At 35.4% G+C, this 18,392-nt stretch overlaps 1 protein-coding gene across 1 annotated transcript in view; it reads left to right on the top strand.

Annotated features, from left to right (window-relative positions):
• ABCB5 (ATP binding cassette subfamily B member 5) overlaps nt 1-18,392 on the top strand; it is a 140,639-nt gene that overhangs the window by 42,752 nt on the left and 79,495 nt on the right. Inside the window, exons 8-14 of the mRNA XM_045495045.1 lie at nt 1,381-1,505; nt 1,586-1,763; nt 3,065-3,178; nt 3,489-3,599; nt 6,593-6,718; nt 7,997-8,200; nt 14,813-14,983. Of these exons, the coding sequence (XP_045351001.1) occupies nt 1,381-1,505; nt 1,586-1,763; nt 3,065-3,178; nt 3,489-3,599; nt 6,593-6,718; nt 7,997-8,200; nt 14,813-14,983 (1,029 nt within the window). The remainder of the gene's footprint in view (nt 1-1,380; nt 1,506-1,585; nt 1,764-3,064; nt 3,179-3,488; nt 3,600-6,592; nt 6,719-7,996; nt 8,201-14,812; nt 14,984-18,392) is intronic.

Below are 18,392 nucleotides of genomic sequence, written 5' to 3' on the forward strand. Positions count from 1 at the left end.
TCTATAGTTGAATGATTTCTTGATAGACTTCAATGTTTAGACAAGAAATCTTTATTTAGTATGACTTTTAGGATTGACCTTATAACCCTTGTCAAAATCTTCATCCCCTGCATATTTGAAATTAGGACACACTCAGTAGGAAGATTACCTACTATGTGTTACTAAGATCAGAGCCTAAACTTAAAATTGCTCAGGGAAGCAAAGTGGACAAGAAGTTTCAAAGGAACAACAGTGGGAAATACAGTTCTGCTACTGTATGAACTGGTTGTAAGGAAGAAGCAAATAAGGTCAAAGTTATTCAAATGACTAAAGAAGCCAGGGTGGGTGGTTTCCAGCTTCCTTTGGTTCAATTTAATTTGGCAAACATTTATTAAACACTCACTATGTACAGTGTTTATTGCTAGGTGCTGCTTCCTCTCCAATGACATAGGAATAATTATCTTTAAGTGAATTCAGAAAATAAGTATTATTCAGTTTATGCTACCTTCTGACTTTAACAACTGTCCAAGCATGTCTTACATAAAATCATCTCCAATTATTTGGAATGTGTTTTGAAAATGGATAGATTTGTTATGTGAGTAGGCAATAGTTTAAGACTCACAGCTCAGTGGACAATTTTCCTCCTATTCCATTTCATTGAACCATTGTGCTAATTACTAAGTGAAATCTGTTACTAATTAAAGGAGTAGTAAGTGGAATGTATAATAGAGAAAAAGGCACATTCTGATTTTAAAATTTTGAAAAATTTTAAAACCTGCCTAATAACGATAAGAATGATATTCTCCTTCCTCTCTGTCTCTGAAATCTCACCTCTTAAGTGCTGGAGATATAGCACTTACTAGGTAGGCTGTGTTATGCAGTAATGGTTTCAGGGGTCACACTCCAGACATATGCAGGATTATCTTCTTCTGCCTGGTACTGTGACCCATAGCCTCTGGAAGACTTGCTTTTTACATGATAATAAATCAAGTCAAATCAGGCTCACCAGTTTCCATAGTACACCTGAAAAGGACTATGTCCCTAAAACCCATCTCCAAATCATCTTTCCCAATTGTGTTAGCATAAGTACACATATTCTAAATTTTTAAAAATACAGAGAGAAAACAGGGAAGCTCTGCTTGTAGAAGACAGAGTAGAGATTTAGATTGAAGATTATGTCACACTAAATTCTTTCACTGCTGTGAGACTTTAAAAAGTCATTTAATATCTCTGGCCATTGCTTTCCCCGTTTGCAAACTGAGAAAATTAGATTAAATGATACTAAGTACTTTTTCAATGATAAAATTCTGCTATTCTAGATTCCACCTGAATTAAGTTCTCTGCACATTGTTACTGCCTCAGGGTCATCTTTTGGTTAACTGTGGTCATGGTTTGTTACAGATAATGATCTCATTGTCCAGTAAGGAATTAAATGCCTATTCCAAAGCTGGGGCTGTGGCAGAAGAAGTCTTGTCATCCATCCGAACAGTTGTAGCCTTTGGAGCCCAGGAAAAAGAAATTCAAAGGTCTGTTCCTTTAATTATGATAATATTTTCTTGGTTTTATTTTCCCCAAAGTCTATTACATTGTGTCTTGTCTTTTTAAGGTATACACAGAATCTAAAAGATGCAAAGGATGTTGGCATAAGAAAGGCTATAGCTTCAAAACTCTCTCTTGGTGCAGTGTACTTCTTTATGAATGGAACCTATGGACTTGCTTTTTGGTATGGCACCTCCTTAATTCTTAGTGGAGAACCTGGTTATACCATCGGAACTGTTCTTGCTGTAAGTCTTATTTAAGAACAAAGGTAACTTGCCTATATAATCTCTTCTTATCTAGAGTTTAGACAAAAGCTGTCTTTGAATAATTATGAATATTCAAAGATGAATGTTTTTAACAAACAAATACTTGTTTCTTTCAAATTATCTGGGTATATCTTTAAATTATATCTATGAACTGGCAGGATTTAGTCATCCAGCATATCTTTAAAAGCATCATACTTTTAGAAGAATCATAACTGAATTCTCCCCTGGGATATAGAGTTTTCTTAATCCAGCAGTCAAAAAGGCCATTCTCTCGTGAGACTTTCTCCTTTCAAGCTTGCTGAGGTAAGACAAGACTCTACGTTCACCTTGCTGAATGGCTTCCTCTGGTAATATTCTGTAGATAAAACTCTCCTGACCTTCCTGTGTCCTTTCAGCATATACTAATGTTAAAAACAGAATTATCATCTACAGCTCTCTCCAACATCACAATTTAGATTTTTTTTAACTCTTAGGGTTATGCATTGAATTTGAGTTTATTCGGTCATCCTCCCAAATTTCAACAATAAACAATTCAGTTCAGGATTAAAGACAGTTTGTCTTGCTGAACTGAATTGATCTGGTCTATTTACTTCAGTTCTCATTTGGCCTCCCCATTTTATGTAGATTTCTGTCAACTAAAGTCATCTTTTAGATTTGAGACTTTCATAATTAAGACTTTTATATAAATGAAATTTGAGCATGAGGAATTTGGGGCACATCCTTACTCCTCAATTTATATGTGACTTTAGGCCAATGACTCACTAAGCCTTAGCTTCCTCATTTGTAAAAATAGGGAAAAAGCACCTGGCTTACGGGATACTTTATTTATTTGATTTTTTGCCAAGATATATGTGTCTGAAACTGAAAGATGTCCAGTAATATAAGAATTCAGAAGTTTGGACAGAAATAGTACAATGTCTCTATGTAAGTGAAATCTATCCCATCCTTCTCTGTAAAGTTTAAGGAATTGACTGACCAGCAGGGAGGGAGTGCAGCTTACCTCCTCACTCAACCAGTGAGCCTTCCTCAGTAAACAGATTTTTGTGCTCAAGCTTCCCAGCAGGTGATAATGAGACTGTGAGACAATCAAAAGTTGTTCCACATTAAGAAAAAGCCATGTAAAATTGGATTAACTTGTGTTTCCTTTATGTTTGGCAGCAGCTTCCATTCTTTCCTACCTAATTTCTCTAATATATCTCTGTCAACCAAATATACACTTTATTCTATTGTGTCTCTTATATATTTGAGGAAGCTTAAATATTATTTTCTTGTTCCTATAGGTTTTTTTTAGTGTAATCCATAGTAGCTACTGCATTGGAACAGCAGCCCCTAGCTTTGAAACCTTCACTATAGCCAGGGGAGCTGCCTTTAATATTTTCCAGGTTATTGACAAGGTAAGACTTCACATTGCTTTGAAAGATAACTACAATTACTGCAAGAAAGAAACAAAAAAAACACATACATTCATTTCATTAAAACAAAAGATGGGCAAAATCCACGTTGGATAATTAGATATGCAAAGAGATTGTTTTAACTCTTCTACAAGGGCATTGTGTTTTATTGAAACCTTTATGTCTAACTCAGTGTAGTTTGGAAGCAGAAAAGAAAGCATTGTAAAAGTAAACCATCATTAAATTGTCTTTAGGATGTAAAATGTCAACTTAGTCCCTTGAAGATTTGTAACATTCTCTTTGTTTTTCTAAGAAACCTGCTATAGATAATTTTTCAACACCAGGATATAAACCAGAATGCATAGAAGGAACTGTGGAATTTAAAAATGTTTCTTTCAGTTATCCATCAAGACCATCTATCAAGGTAGGTTAATTTAATTACAGAATTGTACAGTACGCTGATATTGTCTTTTATTGGCTAAGATCTCTTCTTAAGAGAGTATTTAGGATCATTTTGACAAAGATTTTGCTACTCTTCTTTGAAAAGAGAGAGGAGAAAGTAAGATAGAGAAAGGTGGGGAGGGAGGGAAAGAAGGAGGGAAGGAAGGAAAGATAGATCAGTAATGGACAAATAACTCTGGAAGAGCTAGTTACATTTCACAGCCTCTTTTTTACATTCAACTTACTAAAACGTTTTCAACTCCCTGAAATTCCTTCACTGCATTTAGGAGCACACCAAAATGTCTTGGATTGATGGCATCACCTATTGGTGGTCCCCAAATATTATCCCACTCAACAAAGGTAACTCATTTTAACCTCGGAGTCTCTAACCTGAGGAATTATGCATGTGTTGTGCCTTTTCCTTCTCCTTTTCCTAAGAGCTTTACTGGACCAGCATTTGTGTCTCAGGTACTTTCTTTCTCACTTTTAGATACATGCAGACAATCACACGTGTGCACAGGTGCACATGCAGCCCAGAGTTTATTACCCTCCATTGTTCAGTCTTTGACAAGTTCTTGTGAAAACGTTTGTCTCTTCTGTCCTCCTCTTTTCATGTTATTAGTATATTTATCCAAAACAGTAGTTACAGTTAAAAATTGCAAATAGTAATTACTAATAAAACACTTATTTTATACAAAAAGGACAATATTATTTTAAATGAAATTGATAAAAATTACTCTTGCCATCAACCTTTAATGCCTATAAAAGTGCCCAAATGTCCCCTGCATAATTTGCATTCAGAAAAGATCTACCTACTCCTACTTCTTTATTTTTCTCTATGTCTTTGAAATTCTCTTTTCAAAGCTCTTTTTTGAAATCTTTGTTACTTAATCACCATTGTTGACATAGTGTTGCCTTCTACCATTTTTCTCAACAGAAACACACATTTGCAACTACATTTGGGTTGGCTCTTAGAGATTTAAGTACCAATCGTGCCATTATATTGCATGGTAAAGTGTTCTCTGGGTTTCAAACTATTTTTAAGTGAACATTTGAAATATATCCCTTTTTACTAAGCTAAAGAGTGAATAATTTCAAACAAAGAAATTCGTTACCACTTTAAATAAATAAAACATATTCTTCCAACGAAAGTACAGAAACCAACTCCAGGGTAAAAGTGGAGATGATAGAGGAGGTACTCCCACCAGGAGTCCTGAATTTCTCACCTCCTTCAAAGAATTCTCTGCTTGACCCTTTGCAAGTTTTATGTTTAAGTTATTTAAAGGGTCTGTTTATTTACAAACAGGGAGATCAAAGTGAGAGCCCAAAGAGAGATTCCCATGTTTTTAAGCTGAGTACATAATAAATGCAAGGAAAGATAGATGAGAGTTTCTCAACGAGATTGCTGTTGTCATTTTGGTAGGGCTTCTGCCATTCTGTCATTATTTGTCAGGCTTCTCTCACACTGCAAGTCCCTAGGACACTAAAAGCTGGTAGCAACCTCCAGGCATTGAGAAATATTTTAAAGTGCTACCCTGAGTTTCAATGTCCCCATGAGATCCAGCACTAGAAAAGGAGGGTTTCTAATAGTGGAATTCATTCATGGGAGCACCTAAGGAGTCTTGCCAGTTGTCTTACTTTGCAACAGGAAAACCTTGGATTGCAAGTAACTTGTTCTATGAGTGTTCCGCAAGACAAGCAAACCTTTGTAATAAATTTTAACTTGGTAAATGAGCAGTGTCTTGCAATACGAATAGTATGTGAGGCCAAATGTCACATGACCACAATGGAGCCAATGGTTTCTCTCTCTCTCTCTCTCTCTCTCTCTCTCTGTCTCTCTCTCTCTCTCTTTCTCTTACGGGATGTGGGATTGTGGGTGATCATCTCCCATGCTTGGATGCTGAGTGTCAGGCTGTAGTGTTTGGCAGAAATCAGTGATTTTTCAGAACATTGGAAGGTGCTCACAACTGGTGCTAGTGTATTTTTTTGTCACCTCAAAGCCCCTATGGATAGCCCTTTGCTTTTTCATACAAGAGTAAGCTTAGGAATGCTTTGCTTCATTCTAGGTCAGGCTGTCTGCAGATACAGACCCTTTCCTCTGCTGCCTTATTGCCAGTTATATTAAATACAGTATGACAAGAGTTTATTAATACTTTACTGTAGTCGACACCCGTGTAAGTGTAACAGTGACCCCCATGCAGAAAAAGATTCCATTGATTCAATAGATAGCAGTGATTCCATTAGTGATAGTGAAAGTCGTCCTGCACAATAGGCCTCCTCTCTCTCATCTCCCCCACACCAGCCAGGTAAGTGCAGCTTAATTTGTTTATTTTTCTTTCTATTTTGTTTTTACTTTGTTATTTTATATTATATTACAGTATTGTAATCATTTTCATATGAATATCTTTGGGGTGTGGAACGAATCATCTGAGTTTCCAGTATTTCTTATGGGGAAATTAGCTTTGATAAACAAGTACTTTGAATTACAAGCATGTTTCTGAAATGAATTATGCTCACAAGCCAAGGTTTTACTGTATTTTTCAATAATGTTAAATATATATTTTTTTAAGAAAGAACTTCCTTAAATAGCTCATGAAGATATCTGGCAAGATTTCATTCAATTGTTGCAAATTAAAAGAAAAAAACTTTTACTAACTTAGTAGTCATGAAATTGATATAAAGTATTTCACCGAAAATGTGAACAGTTTGCTGTGGCTAGTTAATATTCTTTGTGTACTTTTAATCTAGAGCTCCTTTTTATAGACAGAGATGGTAAGACATTTTTAACTATTATTTTCCAAAATTATGTAGATTTTTATTATACATGTACATGAAACAAAATAAGGTCTAAATTTGTTTTTAAGTGTCACAGAATTCTTTTTCTGTTTATAATTCTACATTAAATTTCTGAAAATATGTGAATCATATTCTCACTTATCCTAGTTATATAGAATTTTTCCCCCTACATCCCAATAGATCCTAAAAGGTCTGAATCTCAAAATTAAGTCTGGAGAGACAGTAGCCTTGGTTGGCCCCAACGGCAGTGGGAAGAGTACTGCAGTCCAGCTTCTTCAGAGGTTATATGATCCTGACAACGGCTTTGTAAGTGTACCTAGCAAAATCATGCATAGCTCACATGATGAAATTAGGAAATACCACTTACTATAGGGAACTTACAGCTATCTGAACTTTGATTTAACAGTGGACCTGAGAGAAGCCATATCATTTTCTTTCCTGCATATTCATTCATCCACCAAATATTTATTGAGCACCTATTGCTAGGCACTGTTCTGGGTACTAGGGAACATAGATGAGCAAAGCATAAAAACCTCTACCCTCATCGAGTTTACATTGTAATAAGTAGAGAACCACAAATAAGTAAATTATATAGTATTTTAGAAGGTGATGAAAGCTGTGGAGGAAAATGACATAATTTGTAGTACCCAGAATTTACAAGTTTTTCCATTTCTCAAAACATCCCAGCAGAATATCTGCAGAAAATATGCTCTCTCATTTTTTCTGTCATCCATAATGTTGCACTTGACTTTGTTACCCTTGTAAATAGCATAGAGAACAAGACTATGATAGTCACAGAAGCATAAATCTTAATGCTTCTATTCAAATTTTCAACTGTTATTTTTAAAAGAAAATCTATTCTCCTAGAGCCTGGTTCATTTAAATTTGACTTCCTAAGTTTTCATTTGGAGTATACTAGATTCATGTATCCATGCTAATATTAAATAAATAAATTATGGTTAAGCATTCCATATATAAAGCAGTTGCATAGAATACCCATGCCCAGAGAGAATTCCAGAGTGGGTGATAAAGAGAAGCTCTGGGAGTTATAATTATCAAACCTCGGCTTCTGTCATTGGAATATGTGGGGTAATGGGTAATGGCACTATTTATGGAGAAGACAGTATTCTTTTACTATTATTTATATGAAAGAATAGAAGACACTTTTGACTTTTGCAGCAGAATGAGGTGTTGAAGAAAGGGTATTTCCTAGAAAAAAATGCAAAGGTCACAACAGTCTTAAGTTAACAAAACTGAAGTTTGTTACATGTGTCTACATGACAACATTTGTGGCTCCTATAGCCAGGGATCTATGTAGTACCTAATTTGTGGATCTTAAAATAAGGATATTCAAGTGGTTTGGCAATATTTTAAGCCAGTGTTTTTTTTTGAGGTTTTGTTGGTTCACATCTACCAGAAAAGGCTGTTGACAGTACACATGCTATAAATATTTTATCAAAAGAAGTCAATCGTTGATTCCTGAAATAGCCTGCTTCTCAGCTTACACTTTGAACTAAAGAAAAAGACTCTAAACCCAGTGCAGTGTAAGGTATCACCACATGATTTATTCCTTTGGATTGGCAGATCACAGTAGATGGGAATGACATCAGAACTTTAAATGTTCAGTATTATCCAGAACATATTGGAGTGGTCAGCCAAGAGCCTGTTTTGTTTGGGACCACCATTAATAATAATATTAAATATGGACGAGGTGGTGTGACCGATGAAGAGATTGAGAAAGCAGCAAAGGAAGCAAATGCTTATGATTTTGTAATGGAGTTTCCCAATGTAAGTACACTATGTAACCTGTGTCCTTATTTAGAGCTAAAGCAGTTCAATGTTCCAAAATAAGGTAACAAAACAATAACTTGTACAGAGTAGGAGGAGTGTGAATAACTGCTGAATTGTCCTAGATGAAACATCTATGAATGAGAAAGCATGGCAGCAACCAAAAGAAGAAATGCATCATTGAAGGTCAGTTTTTTAAAGCCATATTTAGTTCTTACTGGCTCTCACTGCAAATGGAAAAGAAAAATAAATGAAGGATATATTAAAATATAACAAAGAAATATGAAACAAATTCATCAGTCCAAGCTGAGAATTGATGTCTGCCAAATGTTGATTTGCAAGGCCATCTTGTGGCTAAGAGTGGGACTGTCACAGACAATGGTAAGGCAAAAGGAAAACTATGACCATTTTTAGAAGCACATAGATCCAATATTGGACAGGAAATGTATTATCATACTTGGAAAGAGATATAGTAAACTAAGATTCTTGATATTAGGACATATCAGATCCTAAAAGGTATTTAAAATTGATAGCTATAAAGCCATTTATTTACATTTCCCAAAGTATTCATTCCTCAGTATCACGTGAAACTATTGTGGGGAGCACCCTGTAAAATATGAAAGGATGAGATTGGAAATAAAAGTACAGAATAAAATTCTACTATATCAAAAAGCAACAATAACAAAAAAACTTTATTTTAGTGTATATGTTTTATAACCCATACTCCATGGGTCATAATAATTTTTGCTCTTTCTTTTTCTTTTAATAAAAACTTTTGTTATATCAGTAATTACCTTTTATCCCCATTATTTATGGTCATAATTGGAATAGCAAACTCATTAATGGCTTAAGCTCATCCTTTGCCTTGTAGTTTGCGAAAGCAAACTTCCTTTCTTTGACCTTTCTTTTGGCACTTTGAATGACTTCCCTTCGTCAAACACCAAAGATCTTTAGTTTCCCACTTGGAATTAGGAATTTTCTGGGACATCTTAAATCACACTCTGTAAGTTACTACTTGCCTTACTAAAAGTCCAGTATTTATACAGAGATGCCCCTTGCTATATAATTAATAATAAATCTTAAAAATATAATCCAAAGAACAAATTAAAGATACTGGCTCATGATGGAAACTAAATTTCACAGCCATGGTTGAGCAGAGAAATAATAGTAAGCACAGGAATAAATAAAAGTTCCAGACATCCCCAATGGAAAGATTGAGGAAATATGTGTTTAAATAAATGCCATTATTTCTATGATATACACATATTTTAAAATTAATATATTAGGATTAACTGATACTTGCTAGCGTTTTCCCATCAACAACCAGAAAAGCATAGGATGTATGTTTCCAAGCATTGAACAAGAGGTAGCACAAAATTGTGATTCCAGAGAGAAAGGAAACTCATGAGGAAACTCCATGAATTTGCAGCAATTCTGCAGAGGAACACACCTCTGACCCCCATCTCTATGAACTAGAATCTAGACAGAACATGGCACTTCACTAAACTGAAAGACAGAGATAGAGTTTCAGGACAGCGTAAGCAACTGGAGAGGCAACGAGAGACCTGTGGAGTGAGGTGTGGGGGTAGAAGTCCCTGTAAGCACCACTTGGAAATGCTTGTCTGAAGATAAGACTTCCCAAGGCTTACTAGAGAGCAGCTGCTACAAAGCTGAGAGTAGAATAAAGATACTGGAAGTCTGTTGAAAGCACAGCCCAGCCAGAATGGAGAGATTACATTAACATTTTTTAATACCCCAGACATATAGCTGAGCCACCAAAAAAAGCCACACCTTAAGAGTAAAGCCATACCTTAGAGTAGGCTGACTCTAGACCTACCCTAACAAAATCAAGCCATGACAAGATCCCCAGAGGAGACAGAACTTACCGGTTGGGTGCTGCCAAATTTTGAGACTTTCTACAGATTCCCTTAACAAAGCGTAAAACCAGAATTACACAAGTTCAAGATGATCAGGCAATGTTTGAATTGCTTACTAAAACAAAAATTAACTTTGTTTTCAGAAGAAAACAGAATTCAGAGTTTCTGCAACGTAACATTCACAGAATTCAGTGTACATTCTGCAACAATTAGATATACAAAGAAATAGGAAACTATGATCCATAAGCCAGAAATTATAATCTAAATGCTTAAGCACTTAAGAAAAGCTTCAAAATGCATGAAGCAAAAATGCTGCTCCTGAAAGGAGAACCAGACAAACACACAATTTTAGTTGAAGCCTTCAGTACTTGATAGAACAAGTAGGCAGAAAATCAGTACAGCTGTTGATGACCTGAACAATACTACTGACCATCTAGATCTCACTGACATTTATGGAACACTGCCCAATAGCAGCAGAATATATTCTACTCAAGTACACATGGAATGTTCACTGAAGTAAACAATATTCTGGGCCGTTAAAAAAACAACTTTGCAATTTCAAAGAAAACATACAATATATGTTCTCAAACCATAATAGAATTAAAGTATAGAAATCACTAAGAGAAATATATCTGGAAAATCCACAAATATTTGAAAATTAAATAACTCACTTCTAAATAATCTCTGGCTGAAAGAGGAAGTTTCAAGGAAAATTAATGACTTTTTTAACTAAATAAAACTGAAACTGCTATGTATCAGTATTTGCGGAATACAGTTAAAGAACTGCTTTAAGAGAAACTTATAGCACTAAATTCTTCTTTTAGAAAAGAAAAAAAGACCTAAAATCTATCAACTAACTTTCCAACTTGGGAAACTAGAGTAAGAAGAGCAAGTTGAACCCGAAGCAAGCAGAAGAAGGGAAATAATCGAGATTAGAACAAAAATCAGTGAAAGCAAAAAAGAAAAAAAGAAAAATATTAGAAACAATCATTAAAATCAAAAGCTGTTTCCTTGAAAAGATTAATAAAATCAGTAAATGGTAGCAAGGCTGATGAAGAATCTGAAAACAGAAGAGAAATTACCGATGGGAAGAATGAAAGATAGTACATCACTATTAATCTTAAAGACATTAAAATGTTGTAGGAATACTATGAACAAGGCTATGCCTTTATATAAATTTGACAACTTAGCTGCGGGTCAGTTCATTGAAAGACACAAACTACCAAAAGTCACTCAAAAAAAAGTAATATTAGGAGCACCTGGGTGGCTTAATCAGTTAAGCATCCAATTTCAGCTCAGGTCATGATCTCACTGCTCGTGAGTTGAAACCCCATATGGGACTTTGTGCTGACAACTCAGAGCCTGGAGCCTGCTTTGAGTTCTCTGTCTCCCTCTCTCTGTCCCTCCCCCCCCCACCAAGCTCGCTTTCTCTCTCTCTCTCTCTCAAAAATAAACAGTAAAAATTTTTTAAAAAAGAAATAATCTTAGTAAGACCTGTAACTATAAAAAGAGTCAACTAGATCTCTAAATCATAGCAACAATTACAAATGAAATCAAAATTAAAAGCGGCATCTACAGAGCACCTGGGTGGCTTAGTTAGTTGAGTAGCCACTCCTCATTTCGGCTCAGGTCATGATCCCAGGGTCATTGTATCAAGCCCCATGTCAGGCTCTGCACTGAGCATGAGGCCTGCTTAATATTCTCGCTCTCCCTCTGCCCTTCCCCTTCTCTCTCTCTCTCTCTCTCTCTCTCTCAAAAACAGTGGCATTCACAATAGCATCAAAAAATATTAAAATAGACTAAATTTTATGTAAGGTGTAAATCTTCTGTATAAAAATTATGAAACATTGCTGAAAGAAATTAAAGATCTAAATAGAGTGTAACTTATTCATTGATTTAGAAATTCAGTATTTTTAAAGATACATGTTTTTCCAAAATTGATAAATTTGATGCTATATCAATCAAAATCCCAGAAGTCTTTTTTGTGTCTAGAAATCAACCTGCTAATTCCAAAATTTGTTTGAAAATTTAAAGGACTAAAAATAGACAAAACAGTTATGAAAAAAAAACCAGCAAAGCTGGAAGACCTACAATATATAATTTTAAGACAGCATTAAGAAAGTGAAAATGGCACAATGTAGATCAGTGGAAAAAATAGAGTCCATAAATAGACCCACACATATCTAGTCAAATGATTTTTGACAAGGCCATTGTTAATTTGTTGGGAGAAAGGAAAGTCTTTTCAACAAATGGTGCTGGGAAAATTGGATATCCTTCTGGAAAAACAAATAAAATGTGACCCTTCCCTCATACCATGTATACATATTAATGTGGCATGGATCTTAAATCAAATATAAAAACTGAAACTATCAAACTTCAAAAACAAAAACTTAAGTGAAAGACATTTGTGACCTTGATGTAACCAAGCCAAGTTAGCTTTTCTTAGGTAGAAAAGCATTTACTATTTAAAAAATGATAAACTGAACTTTATTGAAATCAAAACCTTTTAAAAGACACTATTTAGAAAATAAAAAGGCCAAACACAGAGTGAAAGAAAATATTTGCAATACACAGGTCTGACAAAGGACATGCACTCAGAATATATACAGAACTCTTATAACAAACACAATAATAAAACAGAAAAATGGACAAAAACTTGAACAGACATTTCATTTCACACACACAAAGAAATGGACAATATACCAATGAAAAATATTCAGCATTATTAGTCACCAGGCAAATGTGAAGTAAAACCACAATGAGATACCATTTCATACTTGTTAGAATGGCCAAAATTAAAAATAATAGCAATAATAACTTCTGATGAGAATGTAAATCAATTAGATCTCTTATTCATTCTGAATAAAGTGAAATTGGTACAGTCATTTTAGAAAGAAATTTGACACTTTATTATAATGTTAACATAATAACCTTATAATACATTTGTGACTCAGCATTCTATTCCCACATATTTTTCCAAAAGAAATGAAAATATGACCACAAGAACATTCTGTACATGAATGTTCATAGCAGCTTTATTCATAATATTCAAAAATTGGAAATAATGCAAATGTTCAGCAGCAGCTGAATAAATTGCAACTGATATAAAGTTGTTGGATAGAATACAAGATTTCCAGTTCATTTTGAATTTCAGATAAACAATGAATAATTTTATCATAAGTATATCCCAAATATTGTATGAAATATACTTACACTAAGAAAAGTATTCACTGTTAACTGAAAATCAGAATTAACTGAGCTCTTTGGTTTTTTTGTGTTTTTATTTGTTTTTGCTGAAGTTGGTAGCTTAAGGTAGATTCACATTGTGTGAAGCACTACTCAGAAATAAATAGGAGTGAATTGCTGATACACACAATATGAATGAATCTGAAAACTATTATGCTAAGTAAAAGAAGACAGACCAAAAAATACCCACTGCAATTATAGCAAAGCTCCAGGATACAAAGTTAACATACAAAAATCAATCATTTTCCTATATATATGCAATGAACAAGTGGAATCTGACATTAAAAGCACAATGCCATTTACATTAACATCCAAAAAATGAATTACTTAGGTATAAATCTAACAGAATATGTACAAGATCTATATAAAGAATGAAATCAAAGAAGAATTTTTAAAATGCAGTGCTATTCCATGTTCATGGAAAGAAAGACTCAGTATTGCCAGATGTTAGTTCTTCCCAACTTGATCTATAGATTCAGTGCAATTCCAATCAAAATCTCAGAAAGCTATTTTGTGGATATCAACAAACCAATTCTTTTTTTTTTTTTTTTTTTTTTTAATGTCCATTATTTTTGAGAGAGAAAGAGAAAAAGAAAGAGAGACAGAACACGAGCAGGGGAGGGCCAGAGAGAGAGAGGCAGACACAGAATCCGAAACAGACTCCAGGCTCTGAGCTGTCAGCACAGAGCCCAATGCAGGGCTCAAACTCAAGAACCGCGAGATCATGACCTGAGACGAAGTCGGAGGCTTACCGACTGAGCCACCCAGGTGCCCCTATGTGTTTTTTTTAATGTAAAGGTCAAACTCTAGAAATCAAAGGTTTAGAAAACTATTTAAATTTATATCCTTGAAGAAATGATCTTTGGGTCATGGACCTAACCCAATACAATATTACAACTATGCTTCATTAGTTCTAGAAATTACCTCCAACCTCAAATATCTCATTTGTTAAAGAGGTATATCCCAAAAAAATAAAAAGTAAAGGAAATAAAAGACAGGTCCAAAAGTGTCCCAAGACGGAAAAAAAATTTGAGAAGTTTGTTTTGCATTAATCTTTTCATACTTTTTTCAGAATATCCAGGAAGGAAATTGTGAATAATATATTAAATTGCTGTTAAACATTTCAGATAGTTAAGAATGTGTTTGTATTACAGCAGTTCTTTTAAAGATATCAGTACATTTTAAATTGTTTTTAAAAACTTTCAAGATTGGTTCAAATATTATTAATCTCCCTAAAAATCCTTGACTATCATACATTCTCATTTCTTTTAGTCCTAGCCAAATTTTCCTTTGGTCATCTCTTTATTGAACTCTTTTTTTTCCAACAGTTGTTTGTTTTCACAAAGGACAACTCAAAGGTCAAAAGCAGCCAGGCTGAAGTAGTGGTTAAGGTGGTATTAAAACACAACTGTTATTGCCTGTCATTGCCTATTCTAATAATTTGATCATGCTGCCTTCTGTTTCTGTGCTCTTTCCTATTTTTCATCAGAAATTTAATACCTTGGTAGGAGAAAAAGGAGCACAAATGAGTGGAGGACAGAAACAGAGAATCGCAATTGCTCAAGCTTTAGTTAGAAACCCAAAGATCCTGATCTTAGATGAGGCTACATCTGCCCTAGATACAGAAAGTGAATCAGTTGTTCAAGCTGCATTGGAGAAGGTAAGTGAGCAGATCATTTCTTATTTCCATATTCCTGGCTCAACATTGTTTTTAAATACAAGAAAGTATGGCTCTGCACTGGATTATTTCTTGAGTTCAGAGCCCTCTTTAAGGTATTGATGCAGAATGTTCACCCTTGTAAAAACTTATACATGATAGTTATAGGAAGTGATTTGGATGAAAGAAGAAGATGCTATAGTTGGTGCTAAAAACATACAGGGCTGATATCCACGCAGTCATCCCATATATACTTCCTTTCCAATGGTCTACACTTTACACCTCCCCCTAGTAACCCCCTACCACTACCACTATCACAGTTATAACCACATCCATTCTTAGCCTCTTGCATACACACCTGTAGGATTCTCTTCTCTGACCACTTTTCCTCTTTAGGGCAACCCCAAAGTACTCATTTTAACTTAATTTCATTTCCAGGGTGGAAGCATACAGTGTGGTTTGACCTACCCTTGAATCATTCTCCTGTAAGAGCCCTTGGCCCTCTAACTTCATACTAACCTCCTGCTTACTGCATGCTACTGACTTGCTTCAGGACTTCAATACAGTGATGGTCCTTTATGAAACTGCATTGCATTTGGGACAGTAGTTGGTGGCAGTGACATGAAAAACTATGAATATTTTTTCCAATGGCCAACCCCTCTTTTAAATCATGGCCTTCAGGGATGCCTGGCTGGCTCAGTAGGTTAAGCATCTGACTCTTGATTTTGGCTCAGGTCATGATCCCATGGTCATGAGATCAAGCCCTGTGTTGGGCTCTGCACTGAGCATGGAGCCTGCTTGAGATTCTCTTTCTCCCTCTGCCCCTCTGCTCCACTTGCATACATTCTCTCTCTCTCTCTCTCTCTCTCTCTCTCTCTCTCTCTCTTCAAAAAATCAATCAGTCAATCAATCATGGCCTTCAAACCTTTCAGAAGGCTTAATGACACAAATTACTTTGAACTTGTTTGAAAACATGTTGTGTTTTTGTGTCTAAGAAAATTACAGACTTTTCTTGTTAAATACTAACTTCGTGCAACCAGAAATGGGTACTGGCAGCCAGAGTGCACACTGCTTATTGAATAATCTATTAGTTACTATTATCAACTTGCAAATTAAATTGTATATGTTTTTACCCTTGTTTTCATCCCACAATGAGAGTGCCACCTGTTGTTCGTGATATTTCTTATTTCCCTAAAGTAAGGAAGTGATATGAAAGTCCATGTTTATTGTAGATACTTTGCCAGTTTGGTTAATTTTAGTGGAAAAGAAACAATGATTCCCTCAAGGGTATGGCTGATGCTTTATTCATTTTTTTAAATTTAGTAACTGGGACTGGGCTCTACAGAATGCACTCAAATTGTATTCGGTAGTGGTGATGCTTAGTTACTTAGGGCTTGAATGTACCAAAAAATTATTACACTTAATATAACCAACCATCTTTTAACTTACATAAGATTTTTCTTTCATTTTCTTGAGATACAATTGACATATATATAAGATATTTAAAAACATTGTAATAGGTTCCAGAATTGTTAAAAGTTAAGTGTCTATTATCTTTTCAACCAATGTGTTAATCACTTCAGGTGATCAGAACTTGTTCAGACTTTTAAAGTAGTTGATTAGTGACATAATAAACTAATAAAAGTTTTTTTTACTAATGGTTAAAATTAAATCTGTATCATGATAAAAACAGAAGAACACAAATCGTTTGTAAACTATGATTACAATTATATATAATAGGTGTGCATGTGCACAAAAATGAAGACAACATATATGAAAATATCAGCAGTTGTGTGACAGAATTATGAGGGAATTTAAGTTTTTAAAAATGTATTTATTCTTATTATTTTTCACTTTTTAAAGGTGAGAGAATTATTGACATTGTAGAGACATATAGGTGTGAAACTGCTTTAAGTTTGGTTTGCTGGTCTTTTATGGGATGAAGGTAAATGGTAACAAAGGGGTGACAAGTAGCACAATAAACGGAATTAATTATATATGCATCAGTTTATTGGAAAGTGACTCATAGCAAAGAGGAGAGTTCAAAAAAGGCCAGGTAACGAAAGCTCCAGTGCCCTGAAAGTCCTCTGTACATTCCACACAGAGGGCGATTGTGGAATCAAACCTTTGGAGAGGTTCCTACCTAAGGAGGGTAGGGCACACAGCACATCTCATTTCTGCTCATCTAAGAACTCTCAGGCCTGCTGCATGATATGGCCTAACCCACAGCAGTTAACAGTTCCAGCTCAAAATATCTTCCAAACTACAAAACGAACAAAGAGGGAACAATAAAATATATCTCTTCTTATTGGTGAATGCTGTATCCACCCCCTCCATGCCCAGCCTTCACTTGTTCCTTCCCACCCCTCCTCTCCATTACCCCCATTGTCTTCCACTTATATTGAGTTCTAGAACCACTAAAACTAATCTATAGTGATTTTTAAAAAGAAATCAAATCAGTAGTTTCCTGGAGCAGAAGGTAGGTTTTGACTAAAATGAGCATAAGGGAACTATCACTCTTGTCCTCAGTTGGATTTTTTTTTAACATTTATTTATTTTTGAGAGAGAGAGCACAAAAGAGGGAGGGACAGAGAGAGAGGGCACAGAGCTTCTGAAGCAGGCTCTGCGCACAGCAGTCAGCCCAATGTGGGGCTTAAACTCAGGAACCGTGAGATCATGACCTGAGCCAAAGTCGGACGCTCAACTGACTGAGCCACCCAGGCTCCCCTCCTCACTTGGAATATTGCAACAGTTACTCCCTGCTTCAGCCCATGCCCAATCAATCTGTTTTTATCACATCAGTCAGGTGATGCCACTAAAATGTAAATCTGATCCTCCAGTGGCTTTTTAACTCACTCTTCACTCTAAGTAAATACCAAATTCCTTACCAGGCACCTAGGTGGCTCAGTGGGTTAAGCGTCCAACTCTTGATTTCAGCTCAGGTCAGGATCTCATGGTGAGATTGAGCCCTGCATGGGTCTGCGTCAGGAGCCTGCTTGGGATTCTCTCTCTGCCCCTGCCCTGCATGCATGCAAGTGTGCTCGCACTCACTCTCTAAACAAACAAACAAATAAACTTAAAAAAAAAATCTTTACAGTAAGTGACAAGGTTCTATGAAATCAGGCTCTAAGCTCCTGGAACCTCACACCCCATCATTCTCCTCCACGTTTGCTGCTCCTTAAATATGCCATAGTACTTCTTATCAGCTCTCATACTGTGTATGTATTTGTTTATTTTATTGTCTCTGTTCCCCTACTGGAATGTAAACTCAGTAGTGGCAAAGGCTTTGATTGGTTAACTGCAGTGTCTCCAGCACTAGAATGAGGCCTGGTCCTTAGACAGCCAGTAAGCATTTGTTAAATGCATTTTGGATGAGTTTGATACAGAATAGTTCCAAGGTCTAAAGTTCTCT

Source organism: Leopardus geoffroyi, chromosome A2, assembly GCF_018350155.1.
Source record: "Leopardus geoffroyi isolate Oge1 chromosome A2, O.geoffroyi_Oge1_pat1.0, whole genome shotgun sequence".
Classification (NCBI taxonomy): domain Eukaryota; kingdom Metazoa; phylum Chordata; class Mammalia; order Carnivora; family Felidae; genus Leopardus; species Leopardus geoffroyi.